General features: G+C 52.2%; 1 protein-coding gene across 7 annotated transcripts; it reads left to right on the top strand.

Annotated features, from left to right (window-relative positions):
* The first annotated feature begins 405 nt into the window (after positions 1–405).
* ZNF746 (zinc finger protein 746) lies at positions 406–24,843 on the top strand. Of its 7 annotated transcripts, none has more exons than XM_042926999.1 (7): positions 406–468; positions 3,788–4,087; positions 4,220–4,301; positions 5,291–5,404; positions 19,741–19,932; positions 20,422–20,547; positions 21,518–24,843. In XM_042926999.1, the coding sequence occupies exons 1-7, from the start codon at positions 445–447 to the stop codon at positions 22,570–22,572; spliced, it is 1,893 nt and encodes a 630-aa protein (XP_042782933.1). In that variant the 5' UTR covers positions 406–444; the 3' UTR covers positions 22,573–24,843. The 7 variants fall into 7 exon arrangements, with proteins under 7 accessions (XP_042782933.1, XP_042782932.1, XP_042782930.1 ...); XM_042926998.1 differs by having other exon boundaries at positions 21,515–24,843; XM_042926996.1 differs by having other exon boundaries at positions 4,175–4,301.
* The last annotated feature ends 658 nt before the right edge of the window (positions 24,844–25,501 follow it).

Here is a 25,501-nt window from a genome sequence, read left to right as displayed (position 1 = left end):
GAGGCGCGAGGCCGGTGGGGCGGGGGTCTGGGGCTCTAGGGGCCCGCGGGCGGGTGGACCGGTGGGTGGGTGGGTCTGCTGGCGGCGGGGAGGGGCGGGGAGGGGCGGGGCGGGGCGGGCGCCGCGCCTGCCGTTCGCCTCTCCGGGCTGCAGGTGGGGCTGTGCGGCCGCGCTGCCTCCAGGAAGCCTCACGGGCCTGCGCCGGCTCCCAGGATGCAGTGTGGACCGGCCGGGCGCTGACGGCGGCGGCGCGTCTGCGGGCGGAGCGGCGCGGGCCGGCCAGCGAGGAGCGCGGCGACGCGGGCGGAGAAGGCAGGGCAGGGCCGGGCGGGCGCCGCCTGCGGAGAGGCCGGGGGCCGGCCTGCGTGGAGCCGCGCGCGGCGGCGGCGGCGGCGGCGGCGGCGGCGGCGACTTCCTCCGGGCCGGGCCGGACAGCGCACGGCCATGGCCGAGGCGGCCGCGGCTCCGGTAAGGGCGGCCCGCGCGCACCGACGCGCGGACTCGGGGCCCGGGCCCAGCACACGGCGCCGCAGGCCCTGGGGAGGGGCTCCCTGGGCCGGGCCGGGCCTCCGTGCCTGGGCTCCGGCGAGCGGGGCGCGGGGTCCGCCGGGGCCTACGGCGCCCGCCGGCCGGGCCCCCCCATCCGCGGCCGAGCCTGAGCAGGGCGGAACCGACCGTCCCCGCAGCGGAGGCCGCCGCACGCCGAGTTCCTGCAGCCCTCCGCGGCTTCCTGCCCCCGCCCCATCCGCCGGCCCCTCCATCTCCGCGCCCCCCACCCCGCGGCTCCTTTCTCTCCCCACCGCTCTGCCTCGGCGCTCCCTACCCCCCAGCTCCCCCCAGCGGCCTGGTGGCACCTGGGAGGCGTCCGAAGCGGCTTGGATGGCGCGCACACCGAGTGCCCGGCTCCATCGAGGTCGGGGCGGAAGACAGCTGCTCCCTCTCGTAGAAGCAGGCAGGCACCAGCCCTGTTAGGCATTATTTTGTCCTCACAACAAACCTGTGGGGTAGGTGCTCGTTCTGTCATACAAAAGAAAAACCCGAGGCCTGGAGAAGTTAACTTGCCTGGGATCGCACAGCTAGAAAGTGTGTGAAAAGACACAGTTGCTCCGTTTTCGGGGCCGCATTGTGTTTTGGGGGAAGCAGACAGGTACACTGGTGTTAAGGATGCAAAACAGAAAGAGGTGAGTGGTTCCTGCATTGAAGTAGAAAGGGGCTGTGGGAGTGCAGGGGAAGGAGAGGGAGGGACTGGCACCCCTCCCTGGCTTGTGCTTCTGTGATTTGAGCTGGGCTTTTAGGGAAGGCTAGGATTTCATCAGGCTGGGCGGACCAGTGGAGCTTTCCAGGTCGGGAGGTGGGCTGGAGCACAGAGAGACAGCGGTGGGGGGGGGCATGTTCAAGGACCAGAAGGCAGCCCCCTGCGCCAGAAGACGGTTTTGGTAGGGAGGCAGTGGGAGAGAAGGCTGCAGGAAGGGTTGGAAGGGGTTTTGATGCCTGGACTTCATCATATGGGTGGGAATTCCTTGAAGGATTTGGAGTTCTCTTACCATCCGCTCCCCTGAAGCATGGACTTTCCGCTTCCCTGGCAGGAGTCTGAGGACAGCCCCATATTATCCACCCACCGTTCAGTAAGGAGCTGGGCCTGAGCACAAACAGTCACCACCTCCCACTAAATAGTCTGAAGCCCTCATATGGGGCTCCCTGCCCCATTAAAATGTAAGAAAACTGTGCCTTGCTGGTCGTAAAGTAGTTTACACAGATGTCCTTTTCCTGCAACGCAAAGATTGGGATAATGGCAGTCAAGTGCACTGAGATGCCGAGTAGGATTTCAGGAGCTGGGGAGCCAGGTGATGAAGTGAGTGGATGCTTCTGGAGCAGACTCTTGGGAGGCTGGGGTCAGATGGCAGTGGTTGATCAGAAAGGACACGTGGGCAAGGGAAGGGATGGTCGCCGTCATGGAGGGTGGCCCAAGGTGCCAGCCCAGTTCAGTCCCTGTAGCCTGGAGGCAGAAACACCTACCCCTTGAGAGCTAGAGTCCCGCCCACATCCACCTTCCCTCCAATGGTTCTCTGCCTCTCCAGCTCCTCCCCATCCTCTGAGACCCAGGTGAAGCCCTTCTTCAGGTCAGAGGTCATCTGGTATGGCCTCCTAACAGCCACAGAAGCACTGAGGGTGCTTGACAGTCCCCCCCCACGCCCCCCATCACTGCTCACACTCTCCTCCTCTCCCTATTATCTGAAGTGTCCACCCGTGTTGTTCTCAGTGACTTTCTCCAAAGGAGCCCTCGTTCCTACTAGGCACCGACCATTTGTTGAGGACTGGTTTCCAGAACGTTGTAAGGAGCCGTCCGTCCTCAGGCACCACCAGAAGGAGGCACAAATACCTAAACCTCCTCCCTGACCGGCTGGTCCCACCTTCAGATGTGGGTCAGTCAGGTGGTTCAGCCCGTACCCAAAGCAAAATGAGCCCTTTCCTCAGGGTCCCCAGCTGCCAATCAGGTCATTCAGGCTACCATGCGAACTTTCCAGCAACAGGGAAGTCACTGCTTGGGGCAAGCCTTATGACGGTTATCGTATATATAAAAGTCTAACCTCATGGCATGTTTTTACCTTCTTCCCCAATCTGTCAGGTGTGTCATTGATTCTGGGTGACTACAAAAATGTCTGAGACTAATTCTCCCTTTGGGAGGGGCTGGATACCACGAGTGACAAAATCAGACTCTCCAGGGACCCAGGGGACCTGTGTTGCTTTTGACCCCTTGACCCGCCAATGCCACCTGTGTCAAAAAGTCTAACTCTTGGCTGGTGGAGATTTGCAGTTAACGGCGGTTTTTATTAGTTTAAGGAGGAGCAGTTGGGAAGGGGACAAAATCAGATTGCACTGGAGGGAGAGGAATTAGCTGTTTGATTTTTATGTTTATTAGAGTGAGACATGAGGGGTGCCTGGGTGGCTCAGTCAGTTAAGTGTCCAACTTCGGTTCAGGTCACGATCTCCCAGCTGGTGGGTTCGAGCCCCACGTCGGGCTCCGTGCTGACAGCTCAGAGCCTGGAGCCTGCCTTGGAGTCTGTGTTTCCCTCTGTCTCTGTCCCTCCCCCACTTGTGCTCTGACTCTCTCAAAAATAAACAAACATTAAAAAAAATTAAAAAAAAAAAAAAGAGAGAGAGAGAGACACGAGATACTTAAAAAAAAAAAAAAAAAAGGCAGTTGAGCAATGCTCATGTTTGTGCCGGTTCAGTGAACCAGCTGTTTTTTGTTTGTGTGTGTGTGTGTGTGTGTGTGTGTGTGTGTGTTGCTAGGTCATCATCAGTAGACAGTTCCTGTGCGATTACGATAGGAAGTGCAGGCTGGGCTCTAGTAAATCTGCAGTTTACTATTTATGCGCTGAAATGAGCCAGCAGGGCTAAGTCACTGTTTCTTAGCAGAACTGCACTGAGCGCCTTCCGCGGGCCGCGCACTGTGCTGCGGAAGATGCTCCAGAGAGCCCCCGCAGGCAGATGCAGATGAATGGGCAGGGCGGTGAACGCTGGGATCCGGGTGTGCAAGGTGTGCTACAGAGGCCCGGAGGGAAGGCGCCAGCCCAAACAGCCGTGGTGTCTGAGTCCCCCAGAGGAGCCGATCACCAGGCCGCGATCTGGCGTGTGGCACAGGGCGTCCCCGCTTTCCCTTTGTGCTCCGCACACACACCCCCACCCCCATCCCCGGCCCAGCCCCCCCACCCCTAGCAGAGATGGGCTCAAGGCACACGGTGGACAGCACGGATGATGGTGGACTTCTCCTTGTTTCCGAAAGATTTCTCCGTGGACAATGGCAGCCACAATTCAGGCCATGGAGAGGAAGATCGAGTCGCAGGCTGCCCGCCTGCTGTCCCTCGAAGGTCGAACTGGGATGGCCGAGAAGAAGCTGGCGGACTGCGAGAAGACGGCCGTGGAGTTCGGGAACCAGCTGGAGGGCAAGTGGGCCGTGCTGGGGACCCTGCTGCAGGAGTACGGGCTGCTGCAGAGGCGGCTGGAGAACATGGAGAACCTGCTGAGAAACAGGAACTTCTGGATCCTGCGGCTGCCCCCGGGCAGCAAGGGGGAGGCCCCCAAGGTATCCCTCGGGCACCGGGGGTGGGACAGCGCGCGGGGCCGTGCCCGTAAGCGTGTGGGTGAGCGCACGTGGTGCTTGTGGTTCCAGGTGCCCGTGACCTTTGATGACGTGGCCGTGTATTTCTCTGAGCAGGAGTGGGGCAAGCTGGACGAGTGGCAGAAGGAGCTCTACAAGCACGTGATGCGGGGCAACTACGAGACGCTGGTGTCCCTGGGTAAGGCGCGATGCTCAGTTTTCTGCTAAATGTGATTTTGAGTGTCCCCAAACCTCTCTCCTCGTGCAGGCGGGCTTCACCACAAGGGTGCGTAAATCACTAGAAGCTTTGACCATGCCAGGTGTTACCTCCTCTCACCGTAGAGGAGCACCGGGTGACTGAGTGGAAAGCTTCCTCTAGCCAGTGAAGTTCGCGGGTGGCCGGACAGAGAGGCGTGGTGGTGTTTCTCTTAAGCAGGCATGGAGCACGGACGTCTCTGTCCTGCTGAGACGGAGTGTAAAACCTCTGACCGTTCTCGGGTCCAGGAAGGAATCGATCCACTTTCTTTTAGCCTTCTCTTACTGGGACGTGTGGCCTTGATGGTGACACTCCTCCAGTTTAGTGGACAATACGGGCAGACCTTGCTTCCCCTCTGCTCCCACAGACTCCCAGGGCCCCTGTCACTCTCCACATGGGGTAACCCCAAGAGGCTGTTTCTTCCTGGGCTTCTTTCCTCTTGGGATGGTTTCTGCGTGACCCAGACCTGAAGGCAATAAGGCACGCTCAGTGCGGATGGGAACAGGCGCAAGTGTGATGTTAGATTTTAGCTTGAAGGGAGGTGACTGGGTGGTTCAGTGAGCGTCTGACTTCGGCTCAGGTCACGATCTCACGGTTCGTGGGTTCGAGGCCCGCATCGGGCTCTGTGCTGATAGCTCAGATTCTGGAGCCTGCTTCGGATTCTGTGTCTCCTCTCTCTGCCCCTCTCTCTCTCTCTCTCTCTCAAAAAATGAATAAACGTTACAAAAAAATTTTTTTAATTAAAATAAAATAAAAATGTCTCCCAGACTGCCAGATGTCCCCTAGGAGACAAAATTGCCCATGGTTGAGAACCAGGACTCTTTACTAATCTAGAAGTTTCGTTCCTTGGCCATTCTTGGATTCCCAGGCTGCCTGTCCCCAGCTCTGAATGGAACCACGTGGCAAAAGCTAACCTTCCTATCTTTCCTCAGACTACGCCATCTCCAAGCCTGAGGTCCTCTCCCAGACCGAACAGGGGAAGGAGCCGTGCAGCTGGCGTCGCACCGCCCCGAAGGTTCCAGATGTTCCTGTGGACCCGAGTCCAGGTGAGGGGCTGAGAGAAGGCCAGGGACGCCAGGCAATCAGGTGGGAACGGGAAAGTAGAGGGCCAGGGAGGGCATGACTTTCTTTCCAGGAAGAGCCAAGGAGAAACCTCAGCCTCGAATGTTTTAAATCTGTTTTTTAATAGTTGAGTTATGACCTACAGCCTGTTCAACAAACACTCCAGGAATACTTCCCGGCGGGGAAACAGGCAGGAAACCTAGCTTTCCAGAAGACAGATAGAGCCAGGGCCCGGAATTAGGGGAAGAGGGAAGAAGTCACTGAGAGGGAAGGTAGGAGTGTGTCGAAGACAAAAATTCTTTCTCAGTTTTATGAAAAGCCAGCCTTACCCCCGTCCAAGAGCCGATCTCATCGGCCGGTCACATGTTTCAACGTGATTAGAACCACAGATTTATTTAAGGTGAATCTGGACACCCTGGGCCACGGTCTCAGCTTTTCCTGGAGCCAGTCAGCACCTTTGAGAGTTAAAGAAAGGACAGGTGGATGCGTGAGAAGAGCCTGATCACCAGCGTGATGCCCCAGACAGGTGTAAGGGGTGACAGTCCCTCACTGACCGGGAGACCCCACCTGTGCAGGCTCGAGCCTGCTTTCTCCACAGAACAGCCTCGTCTGTCCCACCTGCCTCAGGATCCCCTGTGGCCCGAACCCCTACGTTACTGAAAAGTCTACCTGTTTAATCTGTGATTAATGAAATGTGTTTTCCCTGTTTGCTGCTCCATCACAATTAGAGTTTCGCCCGGCCAGAGCAGGCGGTGCGTAGAGGTGTCGGGAAAGCATTCGCCAGTTTAGTTCCCCGGGCGGCCCCACGGACGGCCCCTGAGTCCTTGCTAGGTGCCAAGGGCAGAGCTGGAAGTGGAGCACAGCGGCGTGACTGGGCAGGGCGCCATGTGGTTGGAGAAGAGGGACCGGACACCTGCCCGGCTTCCTAGCCTGCGGGGGAGGCCCACCGTGGGTTGGTTCATTTTCCTTATAACATCTACGCGGGGGCCTCTCTGGTTTCCACCCCGTCATTGATGAGAGGGAAGAGGGGCCCCGGAAATACCGTGGCTGCTGGCGGGCCCCCACTCGCTCCTCACCCCTTCTGGGCTGGGCATGCCCTCGACAGACCTCGTCTCCGCTTCAGTTCCTAAATTCTCCCGCCCTGCTTCGTGGGGACTCCGTCCCCAGCAAGACCTCAGATCTTCACGCTCTTCCCGGAGCGTCCCCACCCATTCTTGCTCGGATGGCTTCCCCGGGCCCTGCATTCGCTGCTGCCCGCCCCTGCCCCGCGTCCCGCGTCCCGCTCAGCCCCGGCCCGGAAGGCACTGGTGTCCCTGCGCCTCCATGTTGCCTCTGTGCTGCTCTCCCCTCCTCCCTGCAAACCCCCACCTTTCAATCAGACGCCTCCCGTCTTCCTACCGCCTTCCGCAGACCTCATCTCCGCCCCTGCCAGCATTGCTAGCGATGGCACGTCCCCAGGATGACGCTCTGAGCACCGCAGCCTCTCTGTTCCTTTGCCCCCACCCTCCACTCGCTCTCCACCACCCACCCGGAGGTCCTGCCCCTGAGGCAGCCCTCCCATCTTCTTGACTTGAACCCGGCGCCCTAGTGCTCCTCCTGTCCTTGCAGATGGCTCTGCCCGGTACCCTGACCCCAGCATCTGGCCCTTCCACTGCCCAGCTAGTCCTCAGTTCCTCTTTGCCCAGCCCGGGCTCTGGTCCGCTGGCGTCATCCCCCCGTCACGCCTCTTGTGTGTTCACCTGGCAGAACTATAATCCTGGTTGGATCCATCTGCCTGTGGTGCACCTGTTCCCACGCAGCTGCATGTGGCTGCAGAAAACCCCATGAGCCTTCTCTTCCTCACCTGCAACCTGGGGGCTTCAGCACTGCTCCGGGGTCGCACGGTGTCTCCTTGGTCCACTCAGTTGCCCAGAGGTCGGCGAACCGTGGCCCGCAGGCCGGATCACTCACCGTCTGTTCTTTGTTTGGCTCCCGGACTTAGAAGGATTTTCATGTTGAAAAAATACCGTTTGAAACAAAAAGAAACAAACCTCGTGGCCCTCCCACCCCGGCAGCCTGTCTGCCTCACCTGTGCCCCGTTCTCTGTGTTCGCTGCTGCGGCCATCCCTCCCGCCAAAGGCCTGCCTCTGCTGGACACTAGATCCAGTCTGGCCACCTCCCCTCATCCTTCCCACCAGCATCTGCCCCTGCTGTCGGATGCCCGATTTGGAAACAGACCGCTTTTGACCCCACGGCCCTGCCGTCCCACTTCTGCCCTCCTCGTGTCACACTGCCCACAGGCGCTGTCCTCCAGCGCCCGCTTTCTCCCACTCCTCTTCCTGCTCTCGAAGCCCTTCCATCAACATGCCTGGCAAGACCACCAGGGACCCTCGTGGCGTTACGGGTCTGGTCTTACCAGACCCATTTGGGACATTTGTCACCATTGATCACTCTCTTCCCAGGTTCACTTCTTTGACAGGAAACCTTCCTGGTTTCCTCCTGGTTTCCTCCTGCCTCACTTAACACCTTTCCTGTGCTATTCCTGGTATTCTTTCTGACCTTGAACCGTTGGGGTGCCCTCCCACCTCCACCCGTGCCCCTGCTCTGCCATCCCAGCAGTGGCTCTGAGAGCTCCACGTGCCACCGGTGTGCCTCTTGCCTCGCCCCTCCCTCAATTCTGCGCACCTGCTGAGCTCCACCTCCTCCCCCCCCCCCCCCCCCCCCCCCCCACCAGACACGTCTTCCTCTCGCCTGCCACAATAGACAGCTGTCCACCCTGCGGGTGCAGGCCAGGACCCAGGAGTCAGCCCAACGCTTTCTCACACCCACATCCATCGGGAAATCCTAGTAGCTGGCACCCCCTTCAGACTTGTGCAGAGTGCCGTCCCGCCTCTACCCTGAGGCCATCGTCTCCTGCGGTCACCTTCCAACCAGCATACCTGCTCCTGCCTTAAGCCCCCAGAGCAAGTCCTACACTCTTCTGTTCACAACCCCTTACTGGCTTCCCACTGACTCAGAGACTCTGGCTCATTTCTCTATGTCCCGCTCCCTCTGTTCCAGCCACACCGTCCTCGTTTTCCCCGACACCGCAGGCTGCTCCAGGCTCCAAGCCTTTGCACTTGCCAGGAATGCCCCTCGGATGCTTCCCAGCTCCACCCTTTACCTCCTTTGGGTCTCTGCTTGTTGAAAATTGTGGCCTCTTCCCCCCCCCCCCCCCCCCAGAATTTCCAGTCTCCTTCTCCTGCTTTGGTTTGTTCCGTAGCAGATGGTGTCATCTATTATGTATATTTCTAGATTGTTATATATAGTTCATATTTACCGAATTGATGGAGATACAGATATTATATGTATTTCACACAGAGAGAGATTATGGATTTCATGTTTACAGATTTATGTATGGCCAGTAAATTTCATGAGGACAAGAACCTGTATGTCTTTTCTTCATATGATCATTACAGGCACCTAGAATACCGCCTAGCACAGAGTAGGAGTTCAACAGTTATTTGTTGAGTGTCTGTGGTGTTATGTAATTTAAAATATCTGCGTGTTAAAATATGTGTGTTAAATTCCTTGTTAGATTTCCTAGACTCACTCCTCCCTATGGTAACCAGTTGTCCTAAAGTTGGTGTTTATCCTTTCCATCCACATTTTATGTTTTGTATTATTTTTTGTTTTTCATTTAAAGCCAAGCTAGTTAACATACAGTGTAATAATGATTTCAGGAATAGAATTTACTGATCCGTCACTTACATATAGCACCCAGTGCTCATCCTAACAAGGACCCTCCTTAATGCCCATCCCCCGTTTAGCCCATCCCCCCACCCACCTCCCCTCCAGCAACCCTCAGTTTGTTCTCCATATTTGAGAGTCTCTTATGGTTTGTCTCCCTCTCTGTTTTTATCTTATTTTTGCTTCCCTTCCCTTATGTTCATCTGTTTTGTATCTTAAATTCCACATAGGAGTGAAATCATATGATATTTGTCTTTCTCTGACTTACTTCATTTGCATAATACATTCTAGTTCCATCCACATAGTTGCAAATGGCAAGATTTCATTCTTTTTGATTGCCGAGTAATACTCCTTGTATATATGTATGTATGTGTATATGTATATGTACATATGTGTATATATATGTATACACACACACACACACACCACATCTTCTTTATCCATTCATCCGTCAGTGGACACTTGGGCTCTTTCCATCCTTTGGCTATTGTCGATAGTGCTGCTATAAACATGGGGATGTATGTGTCCCTTCGAAACAGCACACCTGTATGCCGTGGATAAATGCCTAGTAGTGCAATTGCTGGGTCGCAGGGTAGTTCTATTTTTAATTTTTTGAGGAACCTCCACACTGTTTTCCAGAGTGGCTGCACCAGCTCGCATTCCCACCAGCACTGTAAAAGGGTTCCTCTTTCTCTGCATCCTCGCCAACATCTGTTGTTGCCTGAGTTGTTAATGTCAGCCATTCTGACAGGTGAGAGGTGGTATCTCACCGTGGTTTTGATTTGTATTTCCCTGATGATGAGTGATGTTGAGCATCTTTTCGTGTGTCTGTTAGCCATCTGGATGTCTTTGGAAAAGTGTCTATTCATGTCTTTTGCCCATCCATCCCACTTTAAAACTTTTATTTAAAACTACTATGTGTAGGGGCGCCTGGGTGGCTCAGTCGGTTAAGCGGCCGACTTCGGCTCAGGTCATGATCTCACGGTCCATGAGTTCGAGCCCCGCGTCGGGCTCTGTACTGCCAGCTCAGAGCCTGGAGCCTGTTTCAGATTCTGTGTCTCCCTCTCTCTGACCCTCCCCTGTTCATGCTCTGTCGCTCCCTGTCTCAAAAATAAATAAAGTGTTTAAAAAAAAATAAAAAAATAAAATAAAAAAAATAAAACTACTATGTGTATATGTAGCCATAAACAATATACAATGTGGTTTTGCAGGTTTTGGAAAGTTATATCAATGTCATTATATTTATCACTCAATATTCAGTATTTCGGGTTTATCTCCCTTGATGCATATAGATCAAGTCCATTCATTTTAACAGATGCTTACCATCCCCAAAGCAACCGCATTACAATTTATTATCCACTGGTCTGTTGATTTGCACTTCCGCTGTGTGTGATTTTTCCCTCTCACAAGTGGTGCTGCAGTGGGCAGTTTTACACCTGTCTCTCTGTGTTCATGAGCCGCAGACTCTCTGGGGAATAGACCCGGAGAGGAACCCCTGCATCACAGGGCACACTTGTCTACACCTCTGCTGTTGCCATGGTTACACCAGCGTGTCCCGCTCCCTTCAGCAGTTCTGAGTACCTGTTTTCTTACAGCTTTGCCCACTTTCAGCATGAGACTCTCGCCAGTCTGATGGAGGTTGAAATGAACGGCATCGTTTTCATTTGCATTTCCCCCACTCTTAGGGAGGTGGAGCCTCCTTTTCACGTTTATTTGGTTTCTTTGCAAATTGTCTTTTTTTGGTTTTCACTCTCTTATCGATTCAGACTTTACATAGGTTCTGGATACTAACCCTTTGTCTGTTATTTGCATTACAAAACATCTCCCAGTCTGTATCAGGTCTTCTAAGTTTGTAGTGCCTTGTATAGAAGTCTTGATTTTGGGTCGAATCAAACTTACCCATTTCTTCCTTTACGATCTGCTTTTACTATCTTAAGATAGCCTTCCCTACCTCATTCCAGGTCAGAAGGACATTCGCCTCTACCTTCTTATAAAACTTTCAGAGTTTTGCTTTTCACATTTAAGTGTTTATCAAGAATTAATATACGTGTAGGTTGCAAGGGAGAATGAAAAATGTTTTTCCCCACAAGGGTATCTGATTTCCCAACAAAGTTTGCTGAGGATTCTTTCTTTTCTCCAATGATTTGTACTGCCAGTTTAGTCGTGAACCAGGTTCCCATACACACAGGCACATTTTCTGGGCTCTTTATTCTGTTTTTTGGGTCTTGGTCTCTACGCCAACACGCACTGTTTTTTAGCTTCATAATAAGCCCTCGTACCTAGAAGACTAAGCCTTCCCTACTTGCTCTCCAGAACTTTCCGTGGCTTTTGTTCTTCTTGGGCCTTTGTTCTCCTATATGAATTTCAGAATCTTTATGTCAAGTTCTCAGAAAATCCGGCTGGCATTCTGATTGGAATTGCATTTACTGTATAATTTCATTTCTGGAGAATTACCCTTATTACAATATGAGCCCCTCTACCCATGGGAAGACTCGTTTAACGAAGGCTTCTGTGTGTGCTTGAAGAAGGCTTCAGTTTTCTCTGATCGTTGTGTCTATTGTGAATGGGGTTTTTACATTAATTACATTTTTTTATTATATGAAATTTATTGTCAAATTAGTTTCCATACAACACCCAGTGCTCATCCCAAAAGATGCCCTCTTCAATGCCCATCACCTCCCCTCCCCTCCCCTCCCTACAGTTTAAATAGTTATCACAGGTACACAGCTCTGCTGTTGACTTTCTTAAGTAAAAAACAACTTTTACTCAACTTTCTTATTCTAATGATTTGCCAGTTTAGGTTCTCATGGTTTTTTGGGTTTTTTTGTTTGTTTGTTTGTTTTGTTTTGTTTTTTAATGTAGGCAATTGTACCCTCCACAGATCACACAAAAGTTATCTCTTCTTTTTAAATTGTTGTAACTTTATTTTTCTCGTCCAGCAGTTTGGCTAGGACATTGCCGAGCAGTTCCAGAGATAGCTGGCATCCTTATCTGTGAGGTGCTTCGAAGGTCTCAGCAGTTAAGGATGGTTTTTGCCATAGACTTTCGATAGTACTCTTATTAAAAGTTTATAGAAGTTTCCTTCCACTTCTGGCTAAAGCTATTGTGAGCAAGTATTATGTTGTATCAAATGGGTTTTTTTTTCTTTTTTAATATTGTTTTGTTTCTTTAAAACATTGTAACCGTGTATCATACATAACATTAGCAAATACATACAGAACAAAATCCGTGTGACCCTTGGAGAATCATAGTAAACACCCATAGTCTCAATACCCAGCATCAGAAATAGATCACAGCCAGAACCTTCCATGGCCCCATTGTCCTTCTCTGATCCCATCCCCCTCCCTTCCTTTTACAGATAAACAGAAAATTCAGAAGTAGATATGACCAGTCCCTTGGTTTTCTTTACATTTTTCATTCCTTATGTGTATATTCCTAAATGCCATTGTGAACCTTTTTTGAATGACACCACACCATCTCTATTCTTCAAGTTGAACTTGGTACAGATCATAACATCTGTATCCTTTCATTTGACCTTGATTCTGAGCGTCGTCCCTGCTGATGCGGTACAGCTGATGTCCGTTCCTTTTCACCACTTCATGGGTTTCTCTCTTATGACTGTGACACAGAGCATTTTTTCCTTCTGCTGATGGGTGTTTGTCTTGTTTCTAACTTTTTTGCTTTTAGGAACAGTGATGTTGGGAACATCGTTACGCGTGCGCAAAACTTCCTCTAGGTGTAGACCCGGCCGTGGAACTGCCGGGGCCTAGGAAAGATGCATGTTCGACTTTTCCAGGTGACGTCTGAGTGTTCAAAGCGGCACTGCCACCAGGCACCCGCCAGCGGTGCCCAGACGTCCGCGGCACCTCATCCTCGCCAGCCCCGGAAATGCCTGCGTCCTCGCTTCTGCCCATCTGGTGGGAGTGAACCGGGTTAAAAGTCGTATTTTACCACGTGCATTTTCCTAATTAGTGAGATTGCACATCACATCCCCCGTTTCCAGGCCACTTACCTTTCCTCTTCTGTGAAATGCGTGTTGAGTATGTCTGTTGTCCATTTCTCTTGTAAGTTGTTTTCCCTTTACTTACCGATCTGTAAGCGCTCCTTTCACGTTCTGAGTATTAATCTTCTTGTCAGGTATGTGTATTGCCGATACCTTCTCCGGTCATGGTATATTTTAAAGAACAGATGCTTTTGATTTTAATGTACCGGGATTTACTAGTTTTTACCTTTTTGGTTTGTTCTTTTTATGTCATAAACTAGTAAGAAATCTTTCCTACCTCGAGGTTGTGATACACCATCTCACATTTTCTTCTAAAGGTTCTGCCTTCCGCGTTCAAGCGCTGAGTCTGTCGGGGCTGGATTTCCCTGGCGGTGGGAGGCGGGAGCCTGGTCCCTCCACACCAGTGCTTCGGGTCTTTTCCTTTGTTCTTTGGGGTCAGCTTCTCAATTGCCTTATAATAAGTTCTGTGAAAAATCCAGCTGGGATTGTGGTTGGAGTTGCACTCAGTCTATTATGCCCATTGGAGACAACGGACTCCTTTGCCGTTATTCGTGTTATTTGTGAATGCCTGAAGCCCCTCCGTTCAGCTCGTCTGTACTCTCTCATTGAAGTTTTAGTATTTTCCCCCCAAAAGATCTTGTTTTTGTTGTTGTTAGGTATGTTACTAGGTTCCTGGTGTTTATTTTTATTCTTTCTTTTTTTTTTTTTTTTTTTTTTAGTTTTTTCCCTTGTATTTTTCTTAAGTTTTATTTATTGTGAGAGAGAGAGAGAGAGAGAGAAAGAATGAGTTGGGGGGGGATGGGAGCAGAGAGAGCGAGAGAGATGCAGAGAACAATGCAGGGCTCGAACCCATGAACTGTGAGATTGTGACCTGAGCTGAAATCAAGAGTCAGATGCTTAACCGACTGAGCCACCCAGGGGCACCTCTTTCGTTGTATTTTTTTTAAATCATTATTACCAGCGGTGCCTTTTGTTAACATGCTTCTTCTGTCTGTTGCCGATGTATGCTAGGGGCTACGGGGCAGGAAACACTCCTCTCCAGGCACTTTATCTCTCGCAGGGGCTCAGTTATGTGACATCCCTCTCTGCCCCCAGGCATCCCCTCCAGGGGGCCCACCAGGGACATATCTTGTCATTGGAGAGTTTGGGAGTAGGGTTGGACAACTACAGTCCTTGTCTGTCCGTCCTCCTCCCCTGGGGCAGCTGGTCACCCACAGGGGACAGGTTCCTTCACTGCGGTCAGGTAGGGGACTTCCTGTCCTAGAGTCAGTACTAGGAACCCCTCTTGTGCACGATAATCCTCAGCTATCATTATGTAATAAAAACAGTTTACCCTCACCTGACTTCCTCTTTTGTTTTATTTTCTCTGTTAAGATCCACGACAGGGAAGAAAAATGGTAGTTGATAGACTCCCTTAAAACCCTTTTGAGGGGCACCTGGGTGGCTCAGTTGGTTAAGCGTCTGACTTGGGCTCAGGTCATGATCTCGCGGTCCGTGAGTTCGAGCCCCACGTCGGGCTCTGTGCTGACAGCTCAGAGCCTGGAGCCTGTTTCAGATTCTGTGTCTCCCTCTCTCTCTGACCCTCCCCCATTCATGCTCTGTCTCTCTCTGTCTCAAAAATAAATAAACGTTAAAAAAATTAAAAAAAAAAAACCCTTTTGGAAAGCGTACAAAAATACAGTTGTATTTCATTTACTGATATTTCCACCTAAAAACCTTGCTCACATTCTCATTAATGCTAATAACATTGCTAATAATTGTCTGATGATTCTCAGATCTCCTGAAAAGATAATCCTATCATCTATGAGTAATAAGAATGTTTTGTCTCCTTTCAAATCTTTACGGCTAATTTTTCTCTTGTCTTATTGTGCTGGCTGAAATAAAAGTGGCGATAGCAGGTATCCTTGGTTCATGATTTTAAAGAGAATGCTTATTAACTTTTCACATTGAGTCTAACGTTTGTTAAAGGTTTTGTTTATCAGTACCCTTTATGAAGTTAAAGAAGTTTCCCGTATTTCCAATTGATGAGATATTTCTAACAAGGAAAGATGTTGAATTTTTATAGAATGCTATTCTGGTGTCTGTTGAGATGATTATGTGATTTTTCCTCCTTTAACCTGCTAATACGGCAAATTATGTGATTTTCTATTGTTGAATCAATCGTGATCTGAGAATAAACCTAACTTAGTCGTGAACCTTTATATACATTGCTGGATTCTGGATTTAGTATGCTAGTTGTTTAGGATTTTTGAATCTTTGTTCATGAGTGAAACTGGCCTATGTAATTTTACTTTTTCAGACTGTCTGGTTTTGATATAAGCTATGACGTATTCCCTCCGTTTTTATTTTCTCAGAGCGTTTGTGTAATATTGGAATTATCCGTTCCTTGAATGTTGAGTAGAGAATACCAGTGAGGCCATCTGGGCCTCAAGTGGTCTTTGTGGGGGGAGATTTTTGTCTACTGACTGAAGTTCTTTAATAGGGATAGGACTATTCAGGTTTTCTATCACTTTTTAGTCAGTTTTAGCAAATTCTAGTTTTTCTAAGAAATTTGTCCACCTCCCCAGAGTTTCCAAATGACTTGGAATAACATTCATAAAACCATCTTCTAATCTCTGCTGTGTTTATAATTCTGTTCTTTTTCCATTCTTCATGTCGGTTATCAGTGCTTTCTCCTTTTTTTCTTGATAGATGTAACGGTTTAATAGTCTCTTCAAAGAACCAACTTTTGGCTGTCTGTATTCTATCTTTGTTTTCTCTTTTATTAATTTATGCTCTTGTATTGTTGCCTGTCTTCTACTTTTTATTTATTTTATTTTTAATGTTTATCTATTTTGAGAGAGAGTGTGTGCACGAGTGGGGGAGGGTCAGAGAGAGAGAGAGAATCCTAAGCAGGCTCCACACTGTCAGCACAGAGCCCGATGCAGGGCTCAATCTCACAAACTGTGAGATCGTGACCTGAGCCAAAATCAAGAGCCAGACTCAACTGGCTGGGCCACCCAGGCATCCCTGTCTTCTAGTTTTTAAAGGGGTTTTGTTGTGGATGTCATTTCTTTTCCAGCATCTTGCCCTGACCCTTAATTTTCAACCCGTCTTCTCTTTTTTAATATAAATATACAAGGTCATAAAATTCCCTCTAAGTACCATTGTAGATGCAACTCACATATTTTGATAAATTATATTTTCGTTAGCATTGGGTTCCAAATATCTTCTAATTTTCATTGTGATTTCTCCTTAGAGTCTTGAATTATTTAGAAAACATAGATTTTTTTTTTTTTTATGTTTATTTTCGAGAGAGAGACAGACAGACAGAGTGTGAGTGGAGGAGGGGTAGAGAGAGAGAGGGAGACACAGAATCCGAAGCAGGCTCCAGGCTCTGAGCTGTCAGTCAGCACAGAGCCCAACGTGGAGCCCAAACCCACAAACTGTGAGATCATGATCTGAGCCAAAGTCGATCGCTTAACCTACTGAGTCCCCCAGGCGCCCCAGATATTTTTAAATTTTAGTAGGTATGGGGAGTTTGGGGGGGTATATGTTATTGATTTCTAACTTAATGTTATAGTTACAAAATCAGTGTTTAAAAGATTAGTATTTTAAAATTGACTAAAGTTTTCTTTATGGTCTAGAAAGTGTTCATTTTTCCTTATTGCTCTGGGTGGCTTAAAAAACTTGTGTTTTCCTTGTCTTTAGATTCTACATGTCCATTTGATCAGGTTTGTTAATAGTGTATTCGAATCCTATGACCTTGAGTCAGCTAGATTTATCAGTTATAGAAACAGGTATGTTGAAATACTCCACTGAGAAGTTGGGAGTTATTTCTTCTGGAGTTTTGCTGTATTATTTTAAAGCTAAGTTATTAGATTAAAAATGTAGAATTAGTTTTTCTTTCTGGCCAATATAACTTGGCACAGTGGTCTTTTTTTTTTATTTCTGTGAATATTTCTCTTTTTAAATTCTATTTCGATGGGGCACCTGGGTGGCTCAGTTGGTTAAGCTTCCAACTTCGGCTCAGGTCATGATGTCACAGTTTGTGAGTTCGAGCCCCATGTCAGGCTCTGTGCTGACAGCTCAGAGTCTGGAGCCTGCTTCAGTTTCTACATCTCCCTCTCTCTCTCTGACCCTCCCCTGCTTGTGCTCTGTCTCTGTGTCTCTCTCTCAAAAATAAATAAACATTTAAAAAAAGTAAAAAAAAAAAAAATTCTATTTTGGGACGTCTGGGTGGCTCGGTCGGTTAAGCCTCTGACTTTGGTGCAGGTCATGATCTCGTGGTTTGTGAGTTCAAGCGCCACGTCGGGCTCTGTGCTGACAGCTCAGAGCCTGGAGCCTGCTTTGGATTCTGTGTCTCCTTCTCTCTCTGCCCTCCCCTTCTTGTTCTGTCTGTCTGTCTCTCTCTCTTAAAAATAAACATTGAAAAAAAACTTTATTTTATTTCATCAGATATGGGATAACTGCATCTTTTTAAAAATTTTCTTTATTCTGGCTTTGATTCTTTTACACTGCTTTTGCAGCCTTCTGTTGTAGGCGTGTCTTTTGCAAACAGCATATAGTTAGGTTTCTTGTTCATTTTTAGTCCGATCATCTTTACCTTTTAAATGTCCAGCATGGTGAGCACTAGCCACATGTGGCTGTTGGTGACTTAAAAAGTACTATAAAGATGAGATACATAAATGCTGAACATTTTGGATATATTGGGTTAAGTGAAATATATTGTTAAAATTAATTCCACCTGTTTCTTTTTATTTTACTATTTTTTTTAACATTTGTTTATTTTATTTTTGAGAGAGAGAGAGAGAGAAAGCATGAACTGGGGAGGCGCAGAGAGGGAAAGAGAGGTAGAATCCCAGGCAGGCTCCACACCACCAGCACAGAGCCTGACGCGGGGCTTGAACCCAGAAACCGTGAGATCATGACCTGAGCTGAAGTCAGACACCCAACCGACTGAGCCACCCAGGCGCCCCTCCTGTAATCAGTTTTGATACTCTCATCAGATGCTCCCCTTTTTATTTTTCCGAATATATTAAGGTCCATATTCTGTATATGGTCATTCCAGTATCCTAACATCTCTGCAGGGCAGATCCTGCAGTGTGTGGTCTGCTGACCCACTGAGGCAGCTGCTTTTCTGGTTGAGGTGGTGATTTGTAGTTGTGAGCTCAGTAATGTCTGAGAACTGTGTTTATTTTTTTTTTGTCATGTTTAATTTTATTTATTTATTTTGAGAGAGACGGAGAGTGAGCTCGCACGCGTGGGCACAAGCCAGGGAGGAGTAGAGAGAGAGGGAGGGAGAGAGAATCCCAAGCAGGCTCCGCGCTGTCAGCACAGAGCCCAACAGGGGGCTCGATCTCAGGAACCGTGAGATCATGACCTGAGCTGAAACCAAGAGTCAGACGCTTAACCGACTGAGCCACCCAGGCATCCCCTGAAAGATTTAAGATGTTTAAGATGCTGTCATCCTGAGACCCTCTGTCCACCTCTGCTGGTCCTTGGGGCCACCAGGACTGTGGCCTGGAGGTTTCCGGGCCACTCCGTGGTGTGACCTGGCACCAGTGACCCTCGGGCACAGGCTGTGCTGTGTCAACTCCCACGCTGATACTTAAGACACCATATCCTTCAGCTTCTTTTTTTCCGTAGTTCTTGGGAGTGAGTTCGGCCACGACTCTCGTGTTGTTTGGCCGCTCTCCTGGTTTGTAAGTTTATTTTTATAGGACGTCCTGTGGCCTGAGTTTATTTATTTTCATAGGACCTCCTGTGGCCTGAGTTGGGGGGGGTTGTCCCCATGGGCAGGTTTGCATCGCCTGTGCTGGGCAGGGGGGGCCGCCTGGGCGCCGTGGTGGTCAGCCAGCGTTTCTGTGAATTTCTCAGCTTAGGGTCTCTGCACCACGTAGGTAGTATGAATTCGGTGTGGACATGGGGAAATTCCCGTTTCTTAGGGTGGCTGTCCCACCCGTGGCTCTAGACAGGTGGCGGCTTCCCTGTAGCGCCCTCAGGTGGATGGAGTTATTTCCAGCTCCCAGCTCACCGAAGGGACAGAGCCTCCTGGCTCCTGGCTTCACGCAGGCAGCTCAGCACTGTCTCGCCACACCTGGACATCAAAGCCCAGCCTCCAAGGCCTGTGTCCTGTTCCAACAACTCCCTGGGTCACCTGCCTCTGTTCCAACTCTTGATTTGACTTTGCATTTGCTCTTTGATTCTTACATCTGGAATCTTTGTTTTATGCTCACTCATATACATGTGCGGGGTGGGGGGGGCGGAGGGGTAAGGTTTGGGGGGATACTCGGGCTTACATTTTATGTAACATTTCTGTGTTAAGAGTGAGAGCAGGACCTCCCCAGAGCAGCGCGGCCTTCCCCAGGGACCAAAGATCCAGCCCTAAGAACTCACAGTCGTATTCCTCACCCCTTCCCACCCTCCCCTATGCTCACTACCATGTGACTTCACGCTTTGCCCAGAAGGCCCCGCTGCCCCTGCTTGCTCTGGCCTTCCGTTCCCACCAGGCTCTTTTGCCATCTGAGCCTTGTAAGCGCCCGTGTCCATTTCCTTGGCTGGATGTGTGTCCCCCACCGGGGCCGAGGGGCCCTGATGCTGTGTGTTCATGCACTTTCCCTTTCTCAGGCTCGGGGCCCCCGGTTCCTGCCCCTGACCTCTTAATGCAGATCAAGCAGGAGGGCGAGCTCCAGCTCCAGGAGCAGCAGGCTCTGGGGGTAGAGGCCTGGGCAGCCGGACAGCCGGATATTGGGGAGGAGCCATGGGGCCTCAGCCAGCTGGACTCCGGAGCAGGAGACGTCTCTACAGATGCCGCCTCTGGTGAGTGGCCGCAGCTAAAGCAGACACAGGGACAAGTGTGGGGGCTGATGGCAGGGTGTGGGAAAGGACCTGGAAGCACTGTGGAGCTGTGGCCTCCCAGATCTCGGACATCCGGCCTGACCCACTGGGGAGTTTTCCCCCCTGAAGGGAGGGGGCTGTGCCTAATGATACCTTGTGCCCCCCCCCCCCCCCCCGGGTTTGGTGGTGCTTACGTCTCAGAGCCTCTCTGTGTGACCTCGGTCCACTGCACTCCTGTTCACCTTGCCCTCGCCCCGGGGCAAATTGCCAGCTGCCACGCGTTACAGAGGCCTGCACGAAATAAGCAGTGATGTCGAGCCTCCTGGTGCCTCAGAGAAGGGGGCCACAGAAAACCGGGTGCGGGAGAGGAGAGGTGGTTACGCTCCCGCAAAAAAGGCCCAGGTGGGATCTTAGGGTCTCACCTGCCCTTCCTTCCCCTAACCCCCAGGCTCTGATCTGTCCTCACTGCAGGCGTCCACTCCAACTTTTCCACCACGATCCCACCCACTTCCTGGCAGGCGGACCTCCCTCCCCACCACCCCTCTTCAGCATGCTCGGATGGGACACTGAAGCTCAACACAGCAGCCTCCACGGAAGGTATGGTGCGGCTGAGAGGGGGCGGGAAAGGCTCGCGTCTGCCTGCAAGGCTGCCTCGGCCCAGGGCCCTCGTTTTTACTGCCAAACTGCCCTGACCTCTCAGCCAACAGGCCTTTAGGTGTCTGTGGCGTTAGGACTCTATAGTCTGTCCTTGATCTCCTTCCAAACTCTTAAGCTCGAACAGCCTTTCTTGAGAGTGTATGTGTTTCCGACTGTCCCTTTCACATATGGTCCTAACCAGTCAACCCTGTTAAAGCTGATCCCTTGAGAAGGACGTATCACCTGCCCAGGCTCAGCCGTCCTGGCTCTCTGCTGGCGTGGGAAAAACCAAACCAGACCGGAGCCGCTTGTGAACTATCAACACTACCAAAGACAGGCGTCCGAAGGCCAGGATCAGGAAGAACGACTACCAAACTTATGGATTAGTTTTCCATTTACTTCTGTTTTGAAGGCCAGTTATCTGTTACTTTCCTCATTCCTGTCATATTTGTGCTAAAAGCCCAGGTCCCTGATATAAAACTTCAGGATGTGAGAATCAAGTACATTTATATAAAATCAAACACAGTTTTACTGTTTGGCTAATATTTTTCTCACTAGCCGGCTGGCCACATAGAATGCTCGCTGCATTCCAAACGTGCCCACCAGTGGTCAGCCTTAGGATGAACTCAGGAGTAGCCTTAATAACCAAAGAGAAAATGAAAATGGACCCGGGTGAGCAAATGCCATGGTTGCTTTACCTGTGAAGGTCCTCGCCCAGGGTTTGGCCCGCATGACTGCGTGGGGGGAGGGGGGGTGCTCTGCCCAACGGGATCCTGAGGCTTGGGAGAGTAGGGCTCACGGTCATGGTGGAGCGGAGTAGCTGCCGAACAGCCAGATGGAAGGATCTGAACAGCCAGATGGAAGGATCGGCTCCTCCCTTAAGCAGGTACGGGGACGCGACGATACCGGGTCCTTCTGCCTTTCTCAGCAGATGTCAAAATTGTGATAAAAACAGAAGTCCAGGAAGAGGAGGTGGTGGCCACGCCAGTGCATCCTACCGACCTGGAGGCTCACGGGACCCTGTTTGGACCAGGCCAAGCCACAAGGTTTTTCCCTAGTCCCGTCCAGGAAGGAGCCTGGGAGAACCAGGGCGGCTCCTTCCCCAGCCAGGACCCTGTGCTGGGGCTGAGAGAGCCCGCCCGGCCTGAGCGGGACATGGGCGAGCTCAGCCCCGCGGTGGCCCAGGAGGAGACCCCGCCGGGGGACTGGCTCTTTGGGGGGGTCCGGTGGGGCTGGAATTTCCGGTGTAAGCCCCCCGTGGGCCTGAACCCGAGGACTGGGCCCGAGGGGGTGCCCTACACCTCCCCCGACAGCGGGGAGGCCGTGCTGGACCCCAGCCAGGCCCCGAGACCCTTCGGCGACCCCTGTAAATACCCCGGCCGGACCAAGGGCTTCGGCCACAAGCCGGGCCTGAAGAAGCACCCCGCCGCCCCGCCGGGAGGGCGGCCCTTCACCTGCGCCACGTGCGGGAAGAGCTTCCAGCTGCAGGTGAGCCTGAGCGCGCACCAGCGCAGCTGCGGGCCGCCCGAGGGGGCGCCGGGGGCGGCGGGCGGCGGCGCGCGGGACGGCAGCGCGCTGCGGTGCGGGGAGTGCGGCCGCTGCTTCACGCGCCCCGCGCACCTCATCCGCCACCGCATGCTGCACACGGGCGAGCGGCCGTTCCCCTGCACCGAGTGCGAGAAGCGCTTCACCGAGCGCTCCAAGCTCATCGACCACTACCGAACGCACACGGGCGTGCGGCCCTTCACCTGCACGGTCTGCGGCAAGAGCTTCATCCGCAAGGACCACCTGCGCAAGCACCAGCGCAACCACGCGGCGGGGGCCAAGGGCCCGGCCCGCGGCCAGCCCCTCCCGCCCCTCCCGGCCGGGCCCCCGGACCCCTTCAAGAGCCCGGCCTCCAAAGGACCCTTGGCCTCCACAGACCTAGTGACCGACTGGACTTGTGGCCTGAGCGTCCTGGGACCCAGCGACGGCGCGGACCTGTGACGCCCCCCGCCCTCCCCCGCCCGAGCTGGCGAGGGTGGGGGGGGCGCCCCGGTCCCCTGGCCCGGCTGCAGGCCGCGCGCCTAAGGAGAGCCGCACTCGGAGGCGGCAGGGCGGTGGTGGGAACGGAGCCCGGGGAAGCCGGTTTCCCAGCCGCTGAACTGATCGCTGGAGGGAGAGAAACTATCAAACGATCCGGCCTCCACCTCTAAACAAAGTAGAATTCTCTGATTGTGAAACTGAGCAGCATAGAATTTTAAGTAATTTAATTATGGAAACTTTTTTTTTTTTTTTTTTTTTAAATTCTTGACGAAAACGCTGGAAAATAGTCGTAGCACCAGTTTAAACTTTATAGTGTACTTTCGGTTTCCGGAGCGTGCGTTTGTGTGGGCTGTGACCGTACCAAGTCCGACAGTGAGTTGGCCGGCTGGGGACGCAGGTGAGGAGGGTCCCGGACCTGCCCTGGCCCCGCTGACTCCTAGGGAGTGGCCGGTGGGGGGTGCCGGCGCAGCAGAGTTGAGAAACCCCCGCCCCACCTGGCCACCAAGCCGGCCTGGGAATGGGGCAGGTCTGGGCCTGGGGCTCCAAGCTTCTCCCATCACCCCTTCCCTCCAGGGTGTGGAACCCCCACCGCGGGTCAGAGTCAGCAGGGAGAAGGACGTGCCCACCGGCAGCCAGTCCCGTTCCCCAGCTTGCCCCTCCATCTGAAAAGTCCCCCCACCCAAAGTGCTGGCCCATTATGGGCCATCTGCCGCCCCTAACGGCAAGGGATCTGGGTGGTGTCACCCTGTTATGGGACTCAGGGCCTCATAAAGGAGAGCCACCTGAAAACACAGTGTTAGGGCTGCGCAGGAGAGGAGGCAGAGGTGGGCAGGCCCAACCTTTCACCCTCAGTTACCGGCGGAGCCAGGAACAAAGCCTGGCCTGCCGAACCCCACGAACCCCATGTGGGGCCGCTTTCCTCTCCAGCCAAATGCTTCTCTTTCCTTTGCTCTGTGTAGTGAGTGTTTCTTCGTTGTCAGAACGCTTTCACATCGCGTCTCATTTGATTACTGTGACCTTGTAAAGCACGCGGGACGAGTGTTGTTAGAGATGAGGAAGTAAACTCCTCCAAGGGCACCCCTCCCAGCCTCACGCGGGAGTGCGCGGCCTCGTGCCAGCAGTCGAGGAAGGCCACGGATTAGACAGGCTGGTCGTCCGGGAACACCACCGGCTTGGGGGAGGGAAGGTACTCGCGGCTGCCCTCTTAAGATTTGTACCACCGCTGGCCGAGCAAAATCATCAGGCGTCAAGGTTCTGCTGGCCTGTCTGGAGTGTGCACCCATTCTCCCCACCCGGCAGGTTGGGAGGGGGGGGGGTGCCAGGTGGCAGGTCTGAGGCTGCGTGAGGGGCAAGTGCTTGTTCATTCCCCCTCTGACATCGTAGAGGTAGAATTAGAAACGGCCCAGGTTTCTTGATTCTGCCGCAATGCTGTCCCTACCACACAAGTGTCCATTCCTGTTTCGTTGGCACAGCCACTGGTCCCCTTGCCCCCAACGGGTAACCTGTTCCCCCCCTGAGGAACCAGAGACCGTGGCTTCCTTTCAGTCCGCTTCCTCATGCGTCCTTTTATTAGGCAATAGTCTAGTTCGGAAAATTGTTTCTATGTACTGTATATTTTGTACCCGTTTACACTTCTAATATTGATATAACTGATATTTTGAAAAACGGATGAAGAGGAAACATCCTGTTAAAATAAAACCTAACCAGCACCAAGACGGCTTGGCGGGTTCCATTCTTAGACCTGTGTCTTGGGCACTGATGCCTCTAGACCCTCCTCCCACGGGAGCCGTGTGGCCAGCTTCCTGGGCACCCTCCTCCTACACGTGGTCACCTCGGACCCAGGGAGGTCTCCGGCCCTCAGAGCCAGGAGTGGAAGAACCCAGAGAAGTCTGACTCCATGGAGGGAAAACCATAACGCGCCCAGTCACTTTGCTTCAGAGTAGAGTCCTGCTTTGTGTCGTCCGACTTGATGTAATGCGATGCGAGGTGCGTGAGACCGGGTCTGGGAGAAGAACTGCAGAGCATCCGAGAAAAGCGGATGCCGGCTGTTCTCTCCTCGGCTCGTGCCTCTGCTGGGCCCGCGGCTGCTGTGTTCCTGGTCCGGGGGTGGAGGCCGCCCGACAACCAGAGCCAACGGTTGTGAATGTTTTATCTCGTGTGTTCGGTCTTTTTCATCTTGATCTTTGTCTTTTTAAGAAAATGAAAACGTACAATAAAATCTGCGGAAACTTGCCACGAGGGCCTGGGAGTGGGACGGGGCGAAAGTGAGAGTGGGTGTCCCGTGGCGTCGAGGTGACGATAGCAGCGCGCTCCTCACCGGCAGCCCTGCCCTCCCCCGCTGAGCGTGGCCCCAAGCAGGGACGCTTCCGGTGACTGCCATGCTCACCGTGCCACCGCCCCGCCGCCGCACGGGGACATCCCCACACACCCTCTTGCCACACGCCCTGTGCGCACAAATCCCGAGGACCCTGCCAAAGTCCCCAACCATTTAGTGGTTCAGGGCCGACTCCTGAGGCTCTCCGGGCAGAGCGTGGGGGGAGGGGGGTGAAGGTCAGTATCCAAAGGGGCGCCCTCATCAGTAGTTAGGGAGACCAGGCCAGCCCCGTGGGCGGAGGGCCCCACCACTGCTCGGAAGCATCAGCCTTAGGCCAGAGCACTGTGGTCCCTGTTCGCTGAGTGTCCTTTTGCTGCTGTAACAAATGAGCACAAACTTTGTGGCTTCAACCAGTACAGACCTATTTTATGCCTCTGGAGGTCAGAAGTCCAGAACGAGCCTTAGGGAGCTAAACTCGGTGTCAGCAGAGCTGCGTTCCTTCTGGAGTCCAGGGGAGAACCCACTGCCTCGCCTTTTCCAACTTCTAGAAGCCCCCTGCCTTTCTTGGTTCGTGGC

Source organism: Panthera leo, chromosome A2 (assembly GCF_018350215.1).
Source record: "Panthera leo isolate Ple1 chromosome A2, P.leo_Ple1_pat1.1, whole genome shotgun sequence".
Taxonomy (NCBI): Eukaryota; Metazoa; Chordata; class Mammalia; order Carnivora; family Felidae; genus Panthera; species Panthera leo.
The sequence above is the reverse complement of the archived record's forward strand: the minus strand, read 5'-3'. Positions and strand labels throughout refer to the sequence as shown.